General features: G+C 42.9%; 1 protein-coding gene across 4 annotated transcripts in view; it reads left to right on the top strand.

Annotated features, from left to right (window-relative positions):
* Positions 1-25,930, top strand: part of SLC4A1AP (solute carrier family 4 member 1 adaptor protein) — a 43,112-nt gene extending 17,182 nt beyond the window's left edge. The window contains exons 9-15 of one of the 4 annotated variants that reach the window (XR_006960262.1): positions 1,928-2,039; positions 3,986-4,226; positions 7,181-7,267; positions 8,500-8,567; positions 10,212-10,281; positions 12,435-12,577; positions 25,525-25,930. Coding sequence is in view for 1 of the 4 variants with exons in the window: in XM_047068986.1 (XP_046924942.1) it covers positions 1,928-2,039; positions 3,986-4,226; positions 7,181-7,267; positions 8,500-8,567; positions 10,212-10,281; positions 12,435-12,484 (628 nt within the window). In the remaining 3 variants the exon portion in view is untranslated. Of the gene's footprint in view, positions 1-1,927; positions 2,040-3,985; positions 4,227-7,180; positions 7,268-8,499; positions 8,568-10,211; positions 10,282-12,434; positions 12,770-13,354; positions 14,264-19,199; positions 19,828-25,524 lie in introns of those variants that run through there. The other 3 variants (XR_006960261.1, XR_006960260.1, XM_047068986.1) reach the window with 3 other exon arrangements.
* Positions 25,931-26,202: the final 272 nt, after the last annotated feature.

Raw genomic sequence — 26,202 nt, 5'->3', positions numbered from 1 at the left:
AAAATGTATCTATGTATCTGGAGCCCTTGATTGTACAGAAAATTTGTCCCTAAATTACTAGCAGTTTTGTTAAAAGATTTATGTGTAGTTTGGTTATTTAATGCAGTGATTGATAGGTCAGTCCACAAAGGTCTGTTTGACCCTGGTGGCATTTGATTTACTGATAGTGAGGAGGGGGGTTAGCACTCAAGTTAGACTCCCTAGCTTTCATTCTCAGCTCTATCAATTACTTTTTGGGCATTTGGAGGCAAATTATACAACTTCTTTGACCTTCCCCTTCATCATCTGTCAATTAGAAGTACTGGTGATGTTGCAAAGATGACACGAACAGCACTTGACAAAGTGTCTGTATCATCATTGTGATCATTGTCCTGTTTCTGTTATACCTAGCAGTTATTTGTAACATTGTGTTTGTGGAGAAAGGGTAAAAACTCTGGAGGTATAGCTGAGGGCAAACAAATTAACAGTGAATTTTAATTCCAACTCTGAAATCCTTTCCCTTGCTAAGTCATCCCTTCCAGAGAAGGTATGCCAGTCTCCTCCACAGCCTCCCTTCCTGCTGTCTGTGTGTCTGCTTATTTTCTCCTCCCTCTCCTACTTTATATCCTGGACTTCAGATGTGTGTACCTTGTGCTCATTCAGCAGCACATGTACAGATGTGTGTACCTTCTCCCTCCTCTTCTCACTTTGGTTGACCTTCCAACCTTTCTACCTAACACCCCTCCTGCCCCTGCCCAAGCAGCTCTTGATTGGGATCCTGTCTTCTGCCATTTTGTCTCCTTGGGGTGACTTTGCCCATCTTCCAGACAAGCCAAGCTATTTAATGGAGCTGAAGAATATCTGGGTTGCTCTTGCTTTTGTCTTCTATGCTAGAACCTTCCCGAGACCTGTAGGGAGGGGCTGTGAAGGATAGTATTTGATGAAAAGTCTTTACAGACAAACAGGCAGGATTTTTCTGGTGGCCTTAGCAAGGCAATGGGTCCGTCCATGGTAGAGAGCAAGGTGGTGAGGCTAGGCCCAAGAGCACCACTGAGGGGGTAAGACTTAGGTAGAAGAAGGTAGTAGTGACAAATGGGGCTTCAGTATAGAGCAGCAAGGTCATTTTCTCATATGGCTCACTGTGTGTCTTGAGTGCCAGTGCTGTCCCTGTATTCCAGAATGCAGGCCTGCCCTTCCCTATGTCTCCTCATGCTATCTTGTCATCGTCACCTCTGCCTACTCTCTGAATGTCTTGTCAACTCAACTACATCCTTTTTGTTTTTGCTGTGTCCTTTTTTTTGCCCCTGCTGTTTCCCAATTTCTATAATCTCTTGTTTTTGCTCTTCCTTAGCTTTACCCTAGTGGGCTTAGCTGTTATAACTCTCTCCAGCCAGTGAGACGCTGACAAACTCACCAGTTGTAAGGTCTCTCATTATGTCCTTGTCATTACTCACCACGCAGCGTAGCCCCTTCACAGAGGTTTTTTTGTTTTTGTTTTTTTTAACTTCTGTGATCAGAGCCTTTGTCCATGGTTATGATAAGTGTGGACTCCAGGCAAGACACTGTTGGTCCTCTTGCGAGGTTGGTGGAAAATAGGGCTTTACTTTATGGACCCCTCTCCTGCCACTTAGTGGGAATGGGATCTTGCCCCATTTGCCAGTGACCTTCGTACTGTTAGCATCATTTTATGAAGGTGAAGTCATGTAGCATGTTGGGACTTACTGAAGTTAAGAACCTCATCTCACCCTTAATAGTCCTGTGTCTGTGACAGTCAGCAGTATCATTGTGCATTCAGACTCTGTTGGCCTTTTCCTGTTGGTATATGCTTAGATATTCATTTCGTGGAAATTTTTGTTTCCCAGAAGTTTCTTTGTCAGAGTCCAGAGTGTTTTTAGATAAAATTTTGGCCTCACTGGAATAGACATGTACAATTACTCTTTCTTCTTAGGACTGAAAGTCAGACTACAGATGTGGAAAACAAAGCTAAAAAGCTTACGTTGCCTCTCTTTGGTGCCATGAAAGGAGGAAGCAAATTCAAATTAAAAACGGGAACAGTAGGGGTAAGTTGTGGGTCACGGTGTTAAACTTTTAGCTCTCAAGTCAATTTGCATATAACTGATTTGTACATTGAACATCAGTGTATTAATTTGTGATGGATGTTGCATTTAAGAAGTGTCTCTTTTCCTGGTGGGACTCAACATTTGTTAGTTATATAGTCACTATACCCGGCTCTGCCATGTGGTGTTCCTTACTTCATTTAATCCCTTCAACACTTGCTGACTTGTGGGAATTATTACCTCTCGCAGGTGAGGAAACAGGGTCAGAGAAGTTAATTACGGGACACATCATCATCATTAAGTGACTAGACTGGCAATCAAATCCAGGTCCTCTCTTTTTTGAGTTTTGTGATCTCTCTGTTATCCTCTAACACTTCACTGGTGAATGTTTTTGTTTTATATACATCCCTGTTTACAGGTCCAGCTTTTAGAAGGTTTTCATCACCCCAAAGAGCTGAATCTTGTGTATTAGTGTGCAAGGGCTGCCCTAACCAAATACCACGGACTGAGCGGCTTAGAGGACAGAAATTTATTTTCTCACAGTTCCAAGATCAGCGTGCCAGCAGGGTTGGTTTCCCCTGAGGTCTCTTTCCTAGGCTTGGGGATGGCTGCCCTCTTCCTGCATCTTCACGTGGTCACCTGTCTGTGCACTTGCACCTGTGGTGTCTCCCCTCTCCTCCTCCTCTTATAAGAGTACCAGTCATAGTGGGATGCCTGGGTGACTCAGTTGGTTAAGCGTCTGAATCTAGATTTTGGCTCAGGTCACTATCAAGGTTCGTGAGATTGAGCCCCAGGTGGGGCTGACAGTGCGGAGCCTGTTTGGGAGTCTCTCCCTCCCTCTCTCTCTGCCCCTCCCCTGCTTTTTCCTTCCATGCATGCTCTCTCTCTCTCTCTCTTTCTCTCTCTCACCCTCTCAAAAAAAAAAAAAAAAAAATACCAGCCATATTGGATTAGGGTCCTACTCTAACTGCTTTGTTTTAACTTACCTCTTTAAAGATTTTATCTCTAAATATGGTTACTTCTGAGGTACTAAGGATTGGGACTTCAACGTATGAATTTTGTGGGGACAGAATTCAGCCCCCAGCACCTTCAATTAGGGTAAACTGCCATCTGGGGGAAGAAGCAGCCATGTGGTTGACCTGAGATGGAGGTTTTTCTGTGAGGATGGGGGGACTGGAAATACTTGTGTTTTAGTTAGCGGAAAAACTCTACTTAAAAACTCTCTTTAGGGGTGCCTGGATGGCTCAGTCAGTAGAGCATACAACTCTTAATCTCAGGGTCATAAGTTCAAGGCCCATGTTGGGCATGGAGCCTACTTAAAATAAAATTAAAAAAATAAATAAAATAAAAAGCTCTCTTGAAAGGATTACTGAATTAAATCCTTTATTTAAAAAATGATATGCCCAACGTACACTTTGGTACTTTTTATTTCTTAAGCTGCAATCAACTTTTTCTAGTAATTACTTTTATTGAGAGGTCTTGATCAGAATATTTGACTTTATTCTTCAAGGAATGTCTTTTCTTCAGGATCTGTTTTACCGATTTACATGTCTTATTTCCTTAAATTGAGTTAAATCTAAAGTGAAAAATCTAGGCAAATAATCTGTTTCTTAGATTTTGTGATGAAGATCCTTTAACCCCCTGAGGGGTAACAGGACAGAATTCCTGCAGCAGGTACTCACCTGGAATAAATGTTTTCATTCCCTACAAGCTGTTTCAAGTGTTTTGTACTTAATATTCTTTGGACCCTAGAAACTAATAAAGATATGTGTTAAGGGTCCACAGATGGATAAAAGCTCATGTGCAGGTCCTCCTTCCAGCAGACTTCTGCAGGGTTCATCAACCTGGAGGGGTTAGACATTCTCCACATTTAGCTTAACCTCCTTGAGGAGAGTTGTCTCTTTCTCATTATGTGGAACTCTTCATTCATGGTTTTGTTTCCTTTATAGAAGTTACCCCCCAAACGTCCAGAGCTCCCTCCAGCTCTAATGAGAATGAAGGATGAGCCTGAAGTAGAAGAGGAGGAGGAAGAAGAAGAAGAAGATGTGGGGAAGGAAAAGGAGGAGGATGAAAAGAAAAAAATGGAGGCTGAGAGCAGTAGGTTACAGGCAGAGATAGAGCCGGAAGAAGCAGTGCAGGAAGCGAGGCCTCCCACTGATCTCACATGTTCTAAAGAAACAAAAAACCATGGTAAATCTTTCTTCTCCTTCCTATGCTGTTCAGTGGGGCATTTGCATTAATTGTGCAGAGGTCTAAAAAGCAAAGCCAGTTCTTGCATGTGCATTTTGACTTTGTGGCACTTTATGATATATAACACAGCTGACTCTGTGGAAACATATTTTCTTGGTCTTCCTTTGACTGTCAGTCATTATTTATCCTCATTGCAAAATAAGGGCAGGCATTTCCAGTGTATTCCAGAGTTGTGAAACTTTGAAAGCTGTGGAATCTGAAACCACAGTTGCTATGAGATAACCCTGAGCAGCTGCCACTGTGTGATTGGAGGGCAGTGGACTAGGTTCATGATGAGGCCTGATTAGGTGGTTTAAGGATAAACCTCCTCTTGCTCTTTTTTTCCCCTATCCCTAAAACAGAGGCTAAGCATAATTGTACCCACTGTGCATACTGCTCAGGAAGCATAATGCCTTATTCATCTTTTTGTCCGTGGTACCTAGCAGAACACCTAGCAGAGACCCACCTCAGCAAAGGCTTGATGAAAAAGAGGGAATTGATTGGCTTTTGAATATGTTTTCTTCTGATTATAAGAGGAAGATAAATTCATTTTAGAAACTTCTGATCATACATCAAAGTCTAAAGAAGAAAAGAGAGATCTACTGCAGTCTCACCCCTAGAGATAATTGTTTATCATTTTAGTATCTTTCTCTCCTTGTCCACTGCAGGAGTTACTTTCCTGCAGGGTGGCCAAACTGTCTGGCAATATTAAGACTTCACAGAAAATAGAGAGCTTGACGAAAAACAAAACAAAAACTGACATTAAATATGTGTGGGAAAGTTTGCATGTCTACTTCCAAAACAAACCAGGCTTATCTACATAAAACAACAGGCCTGGTATGTAGACATTCTCTTGAATCATCCTCAGTTGTTTGAGAAAAGAAAAGTTACTGTTTTTTCATCTGCGAGAGATCTTTTGTTTTTGCATTCTCCTTTTGTTTAGTTATTGGCAAAATGCTTAGCCTTTTCAAACAAGGTGCGAAATACATGCTTTTTTAATGAGTCTAGTCTCTGATCCATATATTGTGAGGGTGGCATATAAGCAGGCCAGCAGGAAGGGGAGCAATAAGTATTGTATTTTTTTTTTTTAAAGGAGCAAAGGAAATATGTGTGTGTATAAAAATAGAAGATTTTAGGGGCGCCTGGGTGGCGCAGTCGGTTGAGCGTCCGACTTCAGCCAGGTCACGATCTCGCGGTCCGGGAGTTCGAGCCCCGCGTCAGGCTCTGGGCTGATGGCTCAGAGCCTGGAGCCTGTTTCCGATTCTGTGTCTCCCTCTCTCTCTGCCCCTCCCCCGTTCATGCTCTGTCTCTCTCTGTCCCAAAAATAAATAAACGTTGAAAAAAAAAATAAATAAAAATAGAAGATTTTAAAATTTGGTAAAGATACATTAATTAGTAAATTTGCAGCTGATTAGGGATTACTCTAGGCCTCTTTTTTTTTCACTATTAGGATTATGTTGTACATGCTATTTTATAATCTATTTTTTTCTCTGTCTTGACATGTTCTTTTATTTTTTTAATTAATTAATTTTTTAAATTAATTTTTTGTTTTTAATTTTATTATTAAACAAAATTTTTTTAAAAATTTACATCCAAATTAGTTAGCATATAGTGCAACAATGATTTCAGGAGTAAATTCCTTTTTTTTTTTTTTTTTTTTTAGTTTTTATTTTTTTAATGTTTATTTTTGAGAGAGAGACAGAGACAGGATGCGAGTGGGTTGGGGCAGAGAGGGAGACACAGAATTGGAAGCAGGCTCCAGGCTCTGAGCTGTCAGCACGTGGGGTGCAAACTCACAAGCTGCGAGATCATGAGCTGAGCTGAAGTCGGACGCTCAACTAACTGAGCCACCCAGGCGCCCCTTCAGGAGTAGATTCCTTAATGCCCCTGACCCATTTAGCCCATCCCCCTCCCATAATCCCTCCAGTAACCCTCTGTTTGTTCTTCATATGTAAGAGTCTCTTATGTTTTGTCCCCCTCCCTGTTTTTATATTATTTTTGCTTCCCTTCCCTTATGTTCATCTGTTTTGTCTCTTAAAGTCCTTAAAGTTCCATATGAGTGAAATCATATGATATTTGTCTTTCTCTGACTAATTTCACTTAGCACAATACCCTCCAGTTCCATCCATGTAGCTGCAAATGGCAAGATTTCATTCTTTTTGATTGCCGAGTAATACTCTATTGTATATATATACCACATCTTCTTTATCCATTCATCCATCAATGGACATTTGGGCTCTTTCCATACTTTGGCTATTGTTGATAGTGCTGCTATAAACATTGGGATGCATGTGTCCCTTCGAAACAGCACACCAGTATCCCTTGGATAAATACCTAGTAGTGCAATTGCTGGGTCATAGGGTAGTTCTATTTTTAAGTTTTTGAGGAACCTCCATACTGTTTTCCAGAGTGGCTGCACCAGCTTGCATTCCCATGTCTTAAAATGTTCTTTTAAAATGTGACTTCAATAAGCATAGTGGTCCATCATATGCATGTGCCATGATTGATTTAATCAACTCCATATTGTTAGACCTGTACATTATTTGTTAATTTTTGCTATTATAAACATACTGTATGTAATAAATCTTGGTATTCATCTCTGATTATTTTCTTTGAATCTGTTCCTGGAAGTAGAATTTCTAGGCCAAGGAATATGTACATTTTTAAGGGTTTTGGTAAGTACTGCTGAAAAGTTTTAGCTCAGAGTTGGCCAGTTTTTAAAGTGGAAAATTGGTTTCTCTGTTAGACATATGGAGGTACTTTTTTTTGAAAATCTAATTAAGGTTATTGAAGCTAATGATGGTAAGGCTGGATGATTCTGTATTTACTTAGCTTTTCTTGCTTTTGCCTTTGTTTTCTTGGTTCCCTCCTATGAATTAAATAATAACAGTACACTCTGGTTCTGCATTTTATAGAAAACATGTCTCAACTCAGCCAAGTGCAACAGAATAAAGATTATCAAGAGATTAGTGAAACAGCTGCATCATGTGAGGAACCCTCAGGCAAGTAGCGTAGCCGCCTCCTTAGCTGCTCTGCACATAAGCAACCAGCTGGTGTCAGAGGAGGGGTTGGAGTCGAGCTGAAGCAGCACAGAGCGTGGCCTTTCACAGAGCATGCTGGGGGGAGACGCTGCTGGAACATATGAGAGGTTATGTTTGCTGCCATCCCATTTGCCTTTCTTTATTCCTTTTCTGCCTCTTGGGTTCCATTTTCCTGACCTGCAGAATACCTGATGCCTTCACTCTTCCCATGGCCATGCATAGCCCTCCACAATTTTCCATCTCCCAGAGATGAGTCTGTGCCTATCATGGGAGTGATTCCAAACCTATTAAAAGAAATTGGTTGAAAAGTTGGCCTTTTAATAAAAAGGACTGGTTTTCTACTGCCTTTTTTTTTTTTTTTTTTTAATGTTTATTGGGGTGCCTGGGTGTCTCAGTCGTTTGAGCGTTGACTTCAGCTCAGGTCATCATCTTACCGTTTGTTGTTTTTCATGTTTAATAAACATTAAAAAAATAAATAAACATTTATTTTAATGTTTATTTATTTTTAGAGAGAGAGAGAGAGAGAGAGAGAGCATGAGCAGGGGAGGGGCAGAGAGAGGGAGAACAGAGAGGATACCAAGCAGGCTTGACACCAGCCACCCAGCACAGAGCCTGATGTGGGGCTCGAACCCACAAACCATGAGATCATGACCTGAGCCGAAACCAAGAGTCAGACGCTTAACCAGCTGAGCCATCCAGGCACCCTGCTATATTTTAAAAAAAGTGTTTATTTATTTTTGAGAGAGTGAGGAAGGGACAGAGACAGAATTTCAAGCAGGCTCTGCACTAACAGTACAGATATGGGCTCAAACCCACAAACCGGGAGATCATGACTTGAGCCGAGATCAAAAGTTGGATGCTCACTGACTGAGCCACCTAGGCACCCCTCTACTGCTTTTAACTGTAATGGTTGAACTGTAGAATAGTAAAATCAGCCCATTTTCCTTTCCTTTTTCAAATAGTGCGATTATATTCAAGCTCTAGAACAGCGTTTGGATTTGAAAGCTAGGGTTATTAGCAGAGGGAAAATTCTCTCTTTAATAGAATCTTGACAGTAGAGGGAATTTTTAAGAATTTGATTGTTACGTGTTTTCTTCAATTTTTATAATGTTCTCTAAGGAGGAATTTTTCTTTTCTATTTTACTTATTCTGAAATAGCTATTGCCTCTTTTTTTTTCTTTTTCTCAAATTAGCATCAAAGAATGAATATGAGAAAAACAGAAATGAATTGAAGAAAAAGAAAGCTCCCGGTCCAGGCAAAGTAAGTACCTTAGTCATAATCTTCACGTCTCTAGGAGTAAAAATGAATCCCCTTGTCATGGACCACATTCAGAAGAGTGAATTTTTAGGGATCACCTTAGCAGAGTTCCCAACTGCCTAATACCTCCTCTTCTAGAAGTCTGGGCTCTCTTATTTTTGAATTTTTGTTTTCTGAATTCTCTGTTGTCTTCATCCACACTGTTCCCTATAACTGTGCATATACCTCTTTTATTAATTTGTGAATCTTTGTTCATATCCTTTTATGCCATACAAAGACATTTGAATAATATATTCTTATTTGACCTTTTATTACACGGAAAATAGAATGTAATGTACTGCATTATACATCTTTTTTTTTTTTAACCTATTGTGGAAATCATAATAGGTATTGGTATACCAAGGGCTTCCTACTGTATGGATGTACTATACTTAACCATTTCTCCATAGATTGATGCTGGGTTGTTTCTTCTGTTTTCTTTTTAATTTTTAAAAATGTTTATTTTTGAGAAAGAGATAGAGCACGAGCAGAGAAGGGGCAGAGAGGGAGAGAGAGAGAGAGAGAGGAGACAGAGAATCCAAAGCAGGCTCCAGGCTCTGAGCTGTCAGCACAGAGCCCGACATGGGGCTCGAATCCACAAACTGTGAGATCATCACCTGAGTCGAAGTCAGACACTCAACCGAATGAGCTACCCAGGCGCCCTGACGCTGGGTTGTTTCTAGTCTCTTATTATAACAGTGCTATAAGGACGAATCTTGTGTGTACAAAATTTTGTATGGATACAGTAAGTTTCCAAAAGTGGGATTGCTAGTTGTGTTAGGAGGTCCGTAAGACCACCCTCAGGCTAGATAATTCATAGGAGGCCTCACAGGACTCAGCATGTAGTTGTACTCACAGCCGTGATTTACTACAGTAAAGGATACCAAGCACAGTCAACAGAGGGAAAAGGCACATGGGGCAAAGTCTGAGGAAACCAGGCTAAGCTTCCAAGAGTCCTTTTTCAGTCGAGTCACACAGGATGTGCTTAATTCCCCTAGCAGTGAGTTGTGACATCTTGTGAAATGTTGCTAACCAGCGAGGCCCATTAGAGACTCAGTGCCCACTGGGGACTGATCATATGGGTACCTCCTGCCTGGCATGTACTCCAGTTTCATTCTCCAAGAAGGAAAGTAGATGTTCAGCATGAACCCTATTGTTTTTTACAGACAGTTTAGGCATAGTGAGCCACTTTTATCAGGGTAGTAGGAACTCTCCTGAAATCCAAGTCCCCAGAAACTAGGCGAGGGCCAGCCTTGCAAACAGGCCTTTCAAAGGATAGCAGTTAGGCTTGCTCTGTTAACTCTTTTCTCCACCTAGCTCAAAAGACAAATACCAAAATTCCCTGTATGGAGATCATACCATTAGAACTCATATCTCTGTTAACTGCCTCTTTTAAAAAACCTCACTCACTCTCACTGGCTGAAAATCAACTTGTTGAGGCTTTACAGGAAAAAGTCAAGGTTCAGAGATGTTCTGCCATTTTTTGGTTACTTATGCGAAGGTAATTAATGGAAGCTGCTCTTAGTTTTTGTTTGCTGACAGGCATAGGGATAATAGTTCTTAGAGTTAAAATTATTTTCAGTAAAATAACTTATGTTTTCTTTGCAGCTTCCAGCAACACTTTCCTCCAGATATCCAGAAGATGACCCAGACTACTGTGTGTGGGTCCCACCTGAAGGTAGATTGTATTTACTTTTCTTCTCTTCTGAGACTTATTCTCCTTAAGACTTATTTATATTTCTGAGTAGGTAATGTATGTTTAAGGTTCAAAATGTGAAGTTTTTATAAGAGTATGAAGTGGGAAAATTCTCCCTTCTAGGGGAACAGGTAGAGTAAAACATCTAAAGAGATACATCAACCAAGTATAATTTGTGGATTCTGCTTGGATCCTTATTGGAACAAACCACTATTTTTTTTTTTAATTTTTTAACATTTATTTATTTTTGAGAGACAGAGAGAGATACAGCACAACTAGGGGAGGGACAGGGAGAGAGGGAGACACAGAATCCAAAGCAGGCTCCAGGCCCTGAGCTGTCAGCACAGAGCCTGATGCAGGGACTCAAACTCACGAGCCATGAGGTCATGACCTGAGCCGAAGTCAGACGCTTAACCGACTGAGCCACCCAGGCGCCCCTGGAACAAACAACTATTAAAAAAGTTACATACGAGTTGGATAATTTTGCATACTAGCCAGATGTTTGATACTATTAGGAAATTATTAATTATTTCAAAGTGTGAATTATGTTTTTTAGAAAAAGTTCTTCTAGGACTGTGTACAGAAGGTTCACAGGTGGAATGATAATTGAGATTTGCCTTAAGATAATGCCTGGGTGGCTCAGTCGGTTAAGTGTCTGACTTTGGCTCAGGTCATGATCTCGTTCATGAGTTTGAGCTCCATGTTGAGCTCTGTGCTGACAGCTCAGAGCCTGGAGCCTGCTTTGGATTCTGTGTCTCCACCTCTCTCTGCCCCTCCCTCCCTCCCTCTCTTTCTCTCTCTCAAAAATAAATAAACATTAAAAAAAAAAAAAAAGATAATCCAGTAGAAGCAGAGGATGAAGGAGTAGTAGACAAAGCAGGATTTGCCACATATTGATAATTGTTTTAGCTGGGTGATGAGTACATGGAGGTTCATTGTATTTTTCTCTTCTGCATGTATTTTAAAATTTCTTTCAAGTTAAAAAACAACAACTTCTGGTTCTACCTCAGCTACTCAGTATTTTCCATTAAAGCCAACAAAATATCACTTTCTTATGACTTAAAAAAAAATGTTTATTTACTTATTTTGAGGGGAGGGTAGGGAGAAAGAGAATCCCAAGCAGGCTCCACACTGTCAGCACAGAGCCTGACTCAGGGCTCAATCTCACTGTGAGCTCATGACCTGAGCCGAAATCAAGAGTCAGATGCTTAACAGACAGAGCCACCCAGGAGCCCCTCTGTGACTTCTTATATGTGTCACGTGAAATGCCTGTGTAAACAATAAAATACATGATATTTCACCACCTTTTTTACACAAATAGAAGCATATTCTGTACCTTACTGTTTTGTACTTATCACTCTATGGATATCCTTCCGTATCTATTTATAGATTTCCCTTTCTTTCTTTCTTTTTCTTTCTTTCTTTCTTTCTTTCTTTCTTTCTTTCTTTCTTTCTTTCCTTCCTTCCTTCCTTCCTTCCTTCCTTCCTTCCTTCCTTCCTCTTTCTTTCTTTCTTTCTTTCTTTCTTTCTTTCTTTCTTTCTTTCTTCTTGTAGCATAGTTCTTTTTTATGGTATAGATATACCTTTACTTATTTAACCAGTTCCCTCAGTGAATATTTGCTGTTTTCAAGTTTTGCTATTATAAACAACTCTGCAGTAAGTAGTCTCTAACATAACATAATTTTGCAAGTGTAGAGTTGTGTGTGTAGAAAAAAAAAGTCGTAAAAGTTAACATACTGGATGAGAGACTATAAACATTTTTGAGATTGTGAATTGCATTCTATAGAGAGTATACAGCTTATGTTCATACACACGCACTTAAGGCAGTATATGAGGTGCTTGCTCCCCATAAGCTTATCACAGGTTGCTTTTTCTATGGATCAAGTTTCTCATACACTAGTAGTTAACAGAAATTTTGGTACTAGAAATGTTTGCTTTTTATCAGCTAATAAATGTGAAGGTAGACATGAAAAGACGACCATGTTTTGAAATCATATGCCAAAGGGCAGAGTTCTGGAATAGAAGAAACCTCTTTGTCTGTTTTACTTTTTCGGACACTAATGTCTGGGTATCTTTTCCCTCCTGACTTTGGAGAAGTGAATGTATTTCTTTTTTTTCTTTATACTTTGATCTAGGCCAAAGCGGAGATGGCAGGACCCATCTTAATGACAAGTATGGCTATTGACTGCTTCAGAATCCTAAAGGAAGACTTGTGGACCATGTGACATGGGATATTTAGGATAATATATCAAGTTGAATGTCCAGAGAAGGAGTTCAGGTGATCTTTTGTAAAATCTGGTGACTGGCCTTTTCTCCCATTCTGTGGCTCCAGAAATTTATCTACTCCTCTGCTTCTTTTGAATTTGGCATTTATGTTTAAAAGTGTTTGTGTATGTATGTAAAGAGAAACCATATATTTTGAGAATTGGTAAAGTGAGAGACATGACTCTATTAAAAGAGAAGGTGAAGATGTCTCATGTTTAAGGCCACAGTGTCTTTCATTCGTTAAGTTTTAGGAACTGTGCTTCTGAGGAATAGGGTGCTTCTGGCAGTTGGGCTCTAGGATTCACTGATATGGCCTCCTCCTCCAATAAGTGTTGAGATAGGAGGTCATGCCATGGTGTGACCCTGGGTGTCCCTGTCATTCCTGGAACTGAAAGTAGACACAGAGGGAGAGCTTCCTACCCCCTCACACTGCCAGGTTTGAGGACAGACCCTGATTTATCAGGATGCAGTCCGGGACCGTGGCACACCTTGTGCACTCAGGCACCAGTCCTGATAAAAACTCAGTCCTTTGAATGTCCTGGACTCAGATCAATCAGATTAGTTTCTCTTCCTCCTGTGGAAAGGTGCAAATAAGGTCTTAGAATGGAAAGCTGGGTGTGTTCTGTCCAGTATGGGGCTTCTCACTTCTGTGGAGAGGAGAATAAAATTTCCTTCCTCTCAGAAACACAGAGAAATGCGAGAAGATGTCTTCTCTCCCCCAGTGCATCCCCTGCCCCCAACCACCGCCCCCCCCCCGCCCCCGACATTAACGAATGCCTCCCTTCCACAGGAAGGAAAAGCCTCAGAGTGGAAGCAAGGTGGAGAGTTGGTGGATTAGGCTGGAAGCAGACCCAGTGAGTAGTCAGGAGAAACACTGTGACCGAGCAAGAGAGTGGATGAGGGTGATATTTTCCTTTTTTTATACAGTATATATTATATATTTTGCATTACATGATATGTGTGAGTGAGGCAGGGAGCAGTAACAAGAAATGTCAGTTACCCTGTCAGATGTGGGAAGTCTGGTCTGCTGAAAGTAATGCCTTTCATTTCTCAAAAAACAGTACCTATATTGATATTATGAGAAACTATTCTTTTGGACTTCGTTAAGACCAACAGGGAAGAACTTGATGTAAGAAGTGACAGGAATTTGGGGGCAGAGTGACCTTGCTATCTTGGATTGAAACGGTAAGCAAAGGTCCGAGCCATGTCAGTGGTCTTCAAAGGTGGAACTCTTTATTCACACAATTGTATGTGGGATCCTAATGCTTGAACAGGTAAAAATACACCTGCTCTGGTTTAAGTGAGGGCACAGAGATGGGATCTATAGATATACACCTACATGCATCCTCTCCCCTGACCTGCATCCTTACCCTCTTTCTCTACCCTGACAGTGACCATGACGAATCCTAGTGGCTCTGCAGAGCATAGTCTATTTAGGAAGGCAGGTTTCTAAATGCTCTGGAGACCCTGACAGCAAATAGGACTCCGTATGCCAAAATAAGTCATAAATACGTAACTTGTACAATGAGCATCGGTAATTCAGAAGACATGCACGTGAGTCTTAGCTCCCTCTACTAAATAGGAGACTTAGGGGGACATGACTTAAATCTCCTGAGCCTCGGTTCTGTCATGTGTGAAGCAGGGACAGAAGTGCTTCCTGCTCTTTGAACCTCAGATTTGTCCTAAGAATCAAATGAGAGGCGTGCCTGGGTGGCGCAGTCAGTTAAGCATCTGACTTCGGCTCAGGTCATGATCTCACAGTCTGTGGGTTCAAGCCATGCATTGGACTCTGTGCTGACAGCTCAGAGTCTGGAGCCTGCTTTGGATTCTGTGTCTCCCTCTCTTTCTGCCCCTCCCCTGCTCTCTTTCTCTCTCTCTCTCTCTCTCTCTCAAAAATAAATAAATATTTAAAAAAAAAAAGAGTCAAGTGAGATAATATAGAGGGATGTGCTGTATAGGGCTTTGTAGATATTAGTAGTTGTTGCTCATTACAAACAGGAGACAAATCCTGGCGTATAGGCTTGACTCCTCATCTATGAGACAGGAGACTAGATCAAATCAGTGATTCTCAACTGTGGCTGCATATTAGAGTCACTGAGGGAAATTTTTTGTTTCTAAGTTTTTAATATTAGTGCTTAGATTCCACCTCAAATCAGTTTAATCAGAACCTCTGATGTGAGCCCTTTTAAAAAGCACTCCAGGTGACTTTCACGTGCAGCCCAACCTTTGGAGCATAGTCAGCAAAACTTTTCTGTTAACGGCCAGGTACTTTAAGCTGTGCAAGCCATGCAGTCTCTGTCACAAGCATTTGACTCTGCCATTGGAGTGCAGACAGCATAGTCAGGACACAAACGGGTGAGTGTGACTGTGTTCCAGTAAATATTTATGAAAACAGGTGGCAGGCGTGATTTGGCCCTCAGGCCGTTGTTGGCCAACCCCTGCTCTAGGCTAATTCATCTTCAAGGTTCCATCTGGCTCAGGGTGTTCCTTACAGGAAATTTAAGAAGTAAATATCTCAGTTCATGGATATTTGAAGTTTCTATTCGAAAGGCTAGTTATCCCTTCCTGAACTGGGAGGTTGTAGTTTTATGGTTACTGGGAATCAAGGTGACCCAGTCTCCTTATCATAGAAAGGAAAATAAGGTTATTAGTTATTATAAAAAATACTGTTACAGCAAGAACACAATAGGTTAATTAAAAGCAAAGTATCCCTGGTCAGCTGTCCTGGCCTCCCCAGGAGTTCTGTATCACATCTGCCTTTATATTTAAAAGGCAGCGGGAAGCCATTTGGGTGTTAGTGATGGTGAAATGAGCAGATTTGGGTTTTTATTTTATTATTTTTTTAAATGTTTATTTATTTATTTTTAAGAATAGGAGAGTGAGAGCATGCATGAGAGCAGGTGAGCCGCGGAGGGGCAGAGAGAGAGGGAAAGAGAATCCCAAGCAGGCTCTGTGCTGTTAGCACAAAGCCCGACGCAGAGCTCGAACTCACAATCCATGAGATAATGACTTGAGCAGAAATCAAGAATCTGATACTTAACTAACTGAGCCACTCAGGCACCCCCAGACTTTTTTTTTTTTTTTAATGTTTGTTTATTTATTTATTTATTTATTTATTTATTTATTTATTTTTTTCAACGTTTATTTATTTTTGGGACAGAGAGAGAGACAGAGCATGAACGGGGGAGGGACAGAGAGAGAGGGAGACACAGAATCGGAAACAGGCTCCAGGCTCTGAGCCATCAGCCCAGAGCCCGACGCGGGGCTCGAACTCCCGGACCGCGAGATCGTGACCTGGTTGAAGTCGGACGCTTAACCGACTGCGCCACCCAGGCGCCCCAATGTTTATTTATTTTTGAGAGACACAGAGACAGAGCTTGAGCGGGGCAGGCAGAGAGAGAGGGAGACACAGAATCCGAAGCAGGCTCTAGGCTCTGAGCTGTCAGCACAGAGCCCGACGCGGGGCTTGAGCCCACAAACTGTGAGATCATGACCTGAGCCGAAGTCGGGCGCCCAACCTACTGAGCCACCCAGGCACCCCCAGATTTGGGTTTTTAAAAGAACACCCAAGCTACAGTGCGGAGGAAGGAGGGAAGAGATCAAGAGGATGCAGGAAGCCAGGTTAGAAGCCTGCTACAGAACACCAGGGAGAGATTATGGCAGTTTGTACTAAGTAGAGATTGAAATGCAGAGAGGTAAATGGGTCTTAGCAATATTTTGAAAAGTGCAGTAGCTGAGACTGAGTGACGGATTGCTGGGAGGAGGGGGTAGAGCCAGAGGAGAATAAAAGTTCAGTTTTGGACAAGTCGAGCTTGATGTCCCATTGAGACATCTAAGTAAAGATGTCAGGAAAGTAGTTAGATCTAGAAGTCTGCATCTTAGTAGGAGAGGCTGGAAAACAATTGCAGTCTTCCACTAGATGGACCTAAAAGTCAGGGGGCACCAACAGCAGGTGGGGTTAAAGACCAGGTGGCAGGTGGGAATTTTGCAGGCAGACCCCAGTCTTGAACAGCTAGTTGCCCTTTCTTTGGTATTGGGAGCACTTTTTTGTGGTATGGGGCCTCACTTATTGGAAGAAAAAGATAAAGTAGTGCCATAGTGAGCAGGATTCTGGAGAGAAAAAAAGGGTATATAGTTAACATTAAAACAAGTCTCTTTCTTTGCTTTAGGAAATTTCTAAGGAGCTTGCCCAGTGTCTGGTACATTCAAATGTTTGTTGAGTGGCTGCTATAAATATTTTCCCTGGAACTTCCCCAATCTAGGATAGGAATTATGAAGCCTCACTGTCTCCTTGTAGCCTAAGCCTTTACCCGTTACCACTTCTGGAACTGGATGGAGTTAGCTCTTTTGGGAAATATGACACAATTCTCAACAAACTTTGAAGCTGTTAGCCAGGGCCTCGGCATCTGTTGCTTTACCATTGAAATGCTGCCACCTTCCGGATATGGTGTGACAAGGAGCCAGCAGCTGTGGCCGGCTTCCTGAGAGTGGGAGCCAGAGGGAAGCCCGCCAGCCCAGCCCCATGGTAGTCAAAAGCAGGAATCCAAGCCCCTTGGGCAGGGGGCGGGGGCGGTATTCCCATACAGGGTTTGATCCAACCCTGTTTGGACCCAACCAGGTTTGACAGACTGCTGGGAAATGACATAAAACTCTCCCTGACCTTTGGGAAGTAGGTCACAGCATCAAACTGGCATGGTCTCTTCTGTGACAGGCTGCTCTTTGATCCTGAGATTCTTCACTTGATGTGGGCATTGAGAATAATTTTCAAGATTTCTTCTCTGGTCTTGGAGTGACTTTGGCCTGCTTGGTCTTAGAGGTTTGGCACAACCATGGTCCAGGGTGGGACTGAGGCTTCCATTCCATGGGAGACCAGAAGTTTCCCTTCTTCCAGTAAGACCTGGTGTTGAGAGGTGGGTTGGAGAGCTCAGCATGGGAGGGGACAAGGGTTCCCACCAAAGGTAGTTCCATTTTCTTCATTCCCCCAAGTCAGTCTTAACAATTTCTGGATGTAGAGGTTTTAAGATTCATCTCTTTGCCCTGACCACTGCCCTGATCCCAGCTCCCCTTATCCCATGACTCTTCACAGAGCTCCCTTCCTCTTATCCCCGTATCACCAAGCTCTCCTTCATACATCTGAGTTATCTTAAAATGCATCCCTGAGCAGAATCCTGTGCTCTGAAATCTCAAATGTTCTTCAGTATCCAAAAGCTGAGGTCTAAATTCATTTGAGGCTTTTAAAACCCTTATTACAGGGTTGGTGTACTTTCTAATCATATACCCCATATGCCCTTATCCCTTCCTTTCTGCCACCTGACCCGGTGTACCTGATACTCTAGTAATAATAGACTATTTCCTCAAGTGCACCTTTTGCTTTTATTTCTTCCTATATTTTCTATCAGTTTTGCTGTACATGGTCTTAAGCCTCGGTTTCCTTGTCTATCAAATTGAGAAAATAATGCCTCATAGTCTTGTGGAGATTAAATAACAGATATCTATAAAACCTTTTAGCTGCGCTTGACACATAATCAGTTCCCCCCAAATGTAGCTGTTGTTAGTTTCATTGTGGTTTTCCTTGCTCATGTCTGCTTATGCCTGTCATTTTTATTTTATTTTATTTTTTTAAATTTATTTTTTTTAACATTTTTTTTTTTTTTTTTTGAGACAGAGAGAGAGCATGAACAGGGGAGGGTCAGAGAAAGAGGGAGACACAGAATCCGAAACAGGCCCCAGGCTCTGAGCTGTCAGCACAGAGCCTGACACGGGGCTCGAACCCACGGACTGCGAGATCATGACCTGAGCCGAAGTCGGACGCTTAACCGACTGAGCCACCCAGGCGCCCCTATGCCAGTCATTTTTAAAAAGTCCAGCTTGAGTCCAACTTCAGCTCAGGGCATGATCTCACAGTTTGTGAGTTCCAGCCCCGCGTCGGGCCCTGTGCTGACAGCTCAGAGCCTGGAGCCTGCTTCAGATTCTGTGTCTCCCCTCTCTCTCTCTGCCCTTTCCCTGCTTGTACTCTGTCTCTCCTTCTCTCTCAAAAATAAACATTAAAAAAAAAAAAGTCCAGCTTGAGTCTCACTACCTTCAGAAAACCCTGATCCCCATGGTCGTCATGAATCTCTCCTTCCCTCAGCAGCCTTGTACACGACCCTTACTCCAGTGCCCCAGTGTCTGTTAATTATATGTGTGCTTTGAGTTATTTACACGTGTAAGCTTTATGAGCTTTTGAGAACAGGAATTCTCTATTTTATTTTATACCTCCCCCCCCCCCAAACCCCGTGGCACCTACTCACGAAATGAGGACTCAGTTATCTGTTGCTTTAAATGAGTGGAGTTTGGAAGTTCTAGTCCTGGCCCTTTCTATTCTTGGATCATCTGGGCAGAGAAGGTGATTCAGAGCTGCCTTCATTTCCAACATCTTGCTTCAGACAAACTGGACAATCTAGGAACTGATGGTTTTAGTAGGGTTAATGCAGACAGACCGCCTGGATTCCTGTCCTGTTTGGGGCAAAACCGGGCAGAACTACCCTTTCCCGTCAAGGAGCTCTGGGTTCCAGCAGCTGGCTTTAATTTGGGCTTTAAGTCCTCTGCTGGCCCTGGAAAATCTTGATCTTGAGGGTTGGCTCTGGTTTCCTCAGGCTGTCACGCACACCCCTTCAAAAGTCAATGCAGCTGTGTCTGAGAACAGCCACAAGAGGGCAGTAGAGACCCATTACTATGCAGTCAACTTGCACGCTGGGCAGAAAGCCAGAAGAAAATGTTTCAAAGCAGAAGAAAGACTACAAATCAGAGAAGAAAATAAAGATTCTGCAAGAGATATGCGCAGCGAGCTGGTTCAGTTCACCAATGTTTTCCTGGGCCCGTGATCTGAGAGCAGGAAGTCAGGGATGCTGGTAAGGCTCAAAGGGTGCTCTCCAAATCTCTTCCCCACCTGTCGTTGCTGGTGCTTCACTTCACCTTGAGAAAGTCATTCTCCAGCAGTGATGCCAATTCTATGGAGGAGTTTGGGCATTATCTATTTAGTACTTACACGTTATATTACAGCTTTACGGTTTGTTTTTTTTTAACAGAGGACTTTTCACACCCGTTTCCCCCATCTTTATTGAAGTATAATTGACAAATAAAATTTGTATATGATTAAGGGGCACAGCTTGATGTTTTGATGTGTTTTAAAAAGAAATGAATCTCCTGTTAGTCTTAAGAGGTAAAAAGAAGAGATGTTATCATCTCTGTTTAAGGAAATTGAGGCTCAGAAACAAGAAGTGACTTGCCCAAAGGCATGCCAAGTTCATGGTGGAACCAAGTCTAGAGTTTCTCTGATTCTAGACCCTTTGCTTATTCCTTCTAGTTTTCGGTTGTTTATGTTTGTCAGATCTGAGTTTTTAAGAGCAAGGACCGGGGCGCCTGGGTGTCTCAGTTGGTTAAACATCTGATTTCGGCTCAGGTCATGATCTCATAGTTCGTGGATTCGAGTCCCCCGCCGGGCTTTGTGCTGTCAGCATGTGGGGCCCGCTTCGGATCCTCTATCCCCCTGTCTCTCTGCTACTGCCCAGCTTGTGATCTCTCTCTCTCTCTCTCTCTCAAAAATAAACATTAAAATTTTTTTTTAACAGTCAGGACTACCTCTGATTCATCTTTATGTCTCTGAATGGTGCCCCCTTTCATCTTTAGGGCTGTGACTGGCAGAAGGCCCTGCCCCTTGGGAGTTGGCTTCCATGATCTCTTTCTTATCCTCCATGATTTAGTAACTCTGTGCTTTTGAGGCACGGCCCTAACAACAGTGTGAGCCCTGAGCCATCCCACTGGTGGGGCATTTCAACAAGGGCAGCCACTTGGCTGCCAGCCTGGGAAGATCCGTCCTTAGTAACACAAGGTTGATGGAAGACAGTTGGACAGTTTCTCAAAGAGTGCACTGGCATCCCTGGTGTTATCTAGGAGTTGACTTTTGGGGATGAGGATAAAAATGTTTAATTTTAGCAGTTACACGTACAAATATATACATATATTATTTATACATATATACGGGTGCATACATACTGTTGCTTAGAAGGAAGTCCATTTTTTGAGTTTATCTAAAGAAAATTGTTAAGTAAATAACAGTATGGTGGCATGCAATAGCCAAAAAGCATGAAGCAGGTGTACCAATGACTGAAGGTCAAGGAATTGTCATGAGGTGGGAAGATGGAACTAGAGTCATAAAATTCATTTCAAGTCTGGCTCTGTGACCCTCGAGCCATGTAGCCCTGATTAACTTGCTGACCTTAAATGAGTTTTCTCATCTGCAAAGTCGGAGAAGCATTGCTTTCCGTAACTCAGATGAGAATAGATGAGAGCACACTGAAGCCTGGGAAACGTCTGTGCAAATGTCCAGTGGTGCTAATATCCCAGTTCCCTGTTTTACTGAGGTTTCTCCAGGACCTTCTGTTGACCACTGTAGAAGATGCTTCCTAACTAGCACCCATTTCCCAGGATCCCAAGGACTGAGTTTAGTTCAGTTAGTTGTCCACACCTAGGGCTGCCATTCTGAAGACTGGGAGGAGGGAGGGGCTGGAGAAGCCTGGAATCAGGGCAGGAACAAGTCCTAACACATGTCACTGTTTGCTTTGTCATCCTGATTCAATGACCTCATACAAGGAAGGGAGGGAGCAGAAGGAGCTGTTCTCTTCCAGATACCTAAGGAGGCTTCTGACATCTACTGTTTTCCTTGGCATGGAAGGAGCAGGCGCCGTGCTGTGATTTTTAAGGTCTGAGCTAATCTTGGAAGTGAAGGAGAACAGCACCTCCCACAGCTGGCCAGACTCTGCTTCTTGGGGAGCTGCCTGGAGTAAAAGGGCAGAAAGGGAATGATCCCAGGGGCTAGGGAGTGTCATCATCCTCACACACTCATACATTCAACGAATACTTTCTGAGTATCTACTATGTACCAGGCCTTCGGGGGAAATGAGGCAGCCATGTGTATCAAAGGGCTGCATAGGACCTTAGAGTCACCTTTTTACCATCCGGACTCCTTTTGTCATCCTAGCCCCATCCCCTCTCCCACCCTAGGCTTAATTAAGGTTTCAATAAATTATGTTGTCAGCCAAAAAAGCCCCTGCATTTATTAATTATTCACTTCTAAGTTTTTGGTAATTGATTATTTATGTAACTGCAAATGAATGCTTTTGATCAACACAAGATAAGAACTAGCATTACGACACCGAGTAGGTATCCAGTCAGACAAAAGCAAAGAAATCAGCATCTCGGCTATCTCGTTTGCCACGGTTGGGCTTTTTAAAATTTGGGAAGTGGCTAGCAGACTATGTCGGGAGTCAGTTCGTTTTAGAGATGGCGGCATGACTGCTGCATTTGGAAGGATAAGCTAGAGTCCCCAAGCAGAGAGAAAGAGGACACTGCAGGCAGAGGGGGCAGGTCAGTGCCACTACTGTGCACCTCCTCCATCCTTGGGCTGATCGGGTGCATCAGGCTGTGGCATGAACTCAGTGGGTGGAAGCTGGGTTTTGGAATGGAGCTAATGAGGGTGGAGGTGAGAACTGGAAATGTTATGGTCGAATGTTCTAGTCTTCCCACATCATGGTCCTGGAGAAACTGAGGCGGGAAATCCCACTGGAGTCCCTTTGGTTCCCAAGGCAGGAGGGAAAAAGACAGCAAAGGATAAGCCAGAACTCTGCCCCAGAGCTGGCCTGAAACCTGTCTCCCACCCTGGCTGCCCCGCCCCTTAGCTCCAAGAGCAGACCATTTTTCTGTGATTTTTTGGCTCATCTCATAAATGTTCCAGTGTCAGAACAGGCTGTGCCATGGCTGAAACAAACTTGTTGAACAAATAAACAAGGCAGGCTGAGGGGCTGGGGAAGGCACCAGAACTGGGCCCCCAACCGGGTCTATGGGTTCTGGCAAGTCTGTCCTGAGTCTGGACCTCTGCTCCTTCCTTCCAACTCGAGAGGTGGGAGCGTGGGATTTTTGGGGTCCCTTCCAGCTCTGTGATCTAAGCAAATTGCCCACAGAGGGGTAAATGCCAGAGCTGCAAGTTCAAAAGAAACCTTCCTTTCTGTTACAGGGTACTGCGAAGGGCTGGGAAAGGGTAGATCTCCTCATGGCAAATATTGAAACCCAGGGATACCCATTCCCTTGTTCACTCATCAAACACTAATGGAGGTCCAATCTGTGCCGCGTGCTCCACGGCCCCTCACCTCAAGGAGCTTTCAAGGAGTTCTAAATGCTCTCACAGAGGAGAGAATGTCACAGTTCCTTGCCTGCACTGAGTTCTTGCCCACTCAGGGCCTCTGCCCTTGCTGCTCCCACCACTGTCAACCCCTCCCTCTTAGTTCGTCAGTCTTGGCTTAAGTGCCATTTCCTCAATAAGGCTTTCCCTAACCCCGCACCCCCATATGCGGTACGGTCCCCCAGTTCTCCTGCCACAACTCCATGACCCCCATAGAATGTATGGCAACTTGTAATTATATGTCTGCCTGTTTTGGTTATTTATTTGCCACCTTTTTAACGACAGTAAAAGCTGTGTAGGGGTAAGAATTCTGCTTGTATTTATCACTTCAGGACCCTTAGCAGCATATACTTGCAGAATATGAGAATAATACATTGGCATGCGCCAGATTCATAGACTGCCTCATTTAGTCCTCTCGATAACCCTAAGAGCAAGGCATTATTATTACGTACATTTTGGAGTGAAGAGACAGAGTCGAGGGATTTTAAGTATCTTGCAGTTGGTAGAGCTGGGTTTGAACCTCGTCTCCAAGTCACGGCTCTTTCTACTTCACCATGTAAGGCTCTGTACCTGGCACCCCCCGCCTCTGGCTGTTTTCTCTTCCTTACATTGTATTTTAAAATAATTTCAGCTGATCAAAACCTGCAAGACTAGTACAGAGGACTCCTGTGTACTGTTTTCTCAAGTTCACCGGATGTGAGCATTTGTTTTAATATTCTGTCTCTCTCCTGGCTTGCGTTTTTCCATGTTCATACTGATTTTCTTTTCTTTCTTTTTTTTTTTTTTGAGTGATTTTAGAGTGGGTTGCACACATTGTACATCTTTACCCTTAAATACTTCACTGTGTTTTTTTTGTTTTGTTTTGTTTTCTTTGAGAGAGAGAGAGAGAGAGAGAGAGAGAGTGTGTGTGTGTGTGTGTGTGTGTGTGTGTGTGTGTGTGCATGCGCAGGTGTGCACGAGCAAGGGAGAGGGAGGGAGAGAGCCCAAACAGGCTCCATGCTGTTAGCACAGAGCCCAACGTGGGGAACCATGAGATCATGAACCATGAGATCATGACCTGAGCCGAAATCCAGAGTTGGAGGTTTAACTGGCTAAGCCACCCAGGCGCCCCAACTGTGAATTTCCTAAGAATGAGGATATTCTTTTACACAAAATCAAAATCAGGAAATTTACATCAATACTTAAGGTACAATATGTATTAAATTTATCCAATTGTTCCAATAATATTCTTTATAATACTTTTTTAGTTTAAGATCCAACCCAGGATCACCCATTCCTCTTTAACTATCATATCCCCTTGGTTTTAAATTCAGAACGGTTCCTCAGCCTTTCTTTCTCTTCCATGACATAGATACTTCTCCAGAGTATAGGCCATTTTGTAGAATGTCCGTCAGCTTTGTGTGGTGTGATGTCTTCTTGTGATTAGATTCAGGTTAGGTGTTTGTGGACAGGAGTTTCAGAGAAGTGATGCTTTATCCTTCTTAGTGCATCCTACTGGGAACCACGTGATGTCTGCTTGTTCCAGTATTGGTGACATTAACTTCAAAAACTTGGTTAAGGAGGTGTCTGCCAGGTTTCTCCACTGTGAAGTTACTGGTTTTTTCCCTTTATCATTAACCAGTAATTTAAGGAGAGATACTTTAAGCCTGTGAATACACTGCTCTCACCAAACTTTTCCATCCATTGATGTTCTTGACTGAACCAGTGATTAGTATGGTGGCTGCAAGATGGAAGTGTTGGTTCTGATTGTAAGGCTGGTGTCACTATTTCAGGATGACAGGGCAGGATGGAAGGGAGGAGGGAGCTAGAGACAACATCTAATCTTGTAAACAGTTGGTTTCTCAAATGTCTGTTGTGGAAAGTAGAAGGTGACTGGTATTTACTTTCTAACCCTACTAAGAAAAAAACTAAAGAATCAGAGTGGATTTTAAATGATAAAAGGTGTTACTTCCTAGTAGAATAATGATTTCCATTTAACTAGCACTTAGTAAACTTCAAACACCACGTGAGCCACTTAGCGGACGCTATTTCCCTAGTCCTGTAACAACTCTAGGAGAGGCTGTTGTTCTCTTCAATTTATAGATGAAGAAACTAAGGCTCAGAAAGGTTAAGGTGTTTGCCTGAAGTCATACAGCTAAGAACTGGAAGTCTGGATTCCAACTAAGATCTGTTGGGCTGCAAAGCTCTTACTGTTTTTGGTGGGAAGGCGCTCATGACATTCAGCCTCGACATACATCCCAGGCAGGGCCAATTTTCAACTAAATCCCAGCTTACAGCTGCGGTCTGCTCCCAAAGTGGATGTTAAACTCAGGAGTCCGAGTTTTGCAAAGAAGCTGTGAGGCCTCAGTGTAGTTATCTTCTGGCCTCAGCCACTGGTCCTTGAGCGCTAGCAGCTCCTTGGCTGGGAGTGGCCTGAGAGACCTCCCAGCCTGCTCAGCTGCCGCCCGCATGAGCCCAGGTGGCAGAGTCGCCCCCAGACATTGACTCATCAGTTCCCCTCACCCAGCATTGCTGCATCTCCTGTGCTTAGAAAGGCAGGAAACTGGAGGCCAGTACTTTAGAAAGTCTTACAACAATAAGCTTGATTTAAAGGGGATTTTCCAGTTAACCTTGGAGAATCTCTGTTAACCAATGCCTTATTGTATTCTAGTTCTGTCAAATGTGGTAATCTATGTTCAGTGTGTATTTATGGTAAATCTCATAACCAGACGATTTACTTCAATGGCATTTCCCCCACCATTCAGGATGAACTGAGGAACCACGGAATTACCAAGTTGAAAAGGCTTTGGGGATCATTTAATAGGATCCTTCGTGTACAGATGAGGAAACTGAGGCCCAGACAAAGGAGGTAACTTACCCAAGGTCACACAGCTTCTTACCGACTCAACTGTAACTAGATGCTCCCAGTCCAAAGTGCTTTCTGCCATGTCAAGAATAATTACGATGCAGAAAACCTTTATGTCCAGGGTTACCTACAGGCCGAATTTAGCCTGCGGTGGTGTTGTGTTTGGCTTGCACAGTGTTTTAAAAGTTGGGAAATTTCCCATAAAAATCCACATTTGTTTCTTTTGAAAAGCTGGAAAATCTAGTTATACCTGGCCCAATGGCAATGAAGGAGGACCGAGTAGCAGCCACCCCTCCAACTGGGGACACGGGACCTAGATGCCATCTCCCATCACCCCGTCATTGTATACTTGGCCTGTCTTCATGACCTGCTGGTCCCTCTGGGCATTGGAATTTAGGTTCTCTGCTTTATGGTGAAGGGCATTCCTTGGTTCATAAAAAAGAGGGCTGAAGTGACCCAGACCAAATAGGGGACACACTGAGGAGTCAGAAGCACTCGCGTTAAGTGCCAGGGTGCAACACCAGGGGTCCTGGCTGGTCCTGGGAGAGCTCAGATCAGGGGCTGAGAAAGAGCTCTA

Source organism: Lynx rufus, unplaced genomic scaffold (assembly GCF_022079265.1).
Source record: "Lynx rufus isolate CCGP_SWC_20201006 ecotype Redwood Valley unplaced genomic scaffold, mLynRuf1.p SCAF_8, whole genome shotgun sequence".
NCBI classification, from domain to species: Eukaryota; Metazoa; Chordata; class Mammalia; order Carnivora; family Felidae; genus Lynx; species Lynx rufus.
Note: the sequence above shows the minus strand (reverse complement) of the source record. Positions and strands in the feature narration are given on the sequence as shown.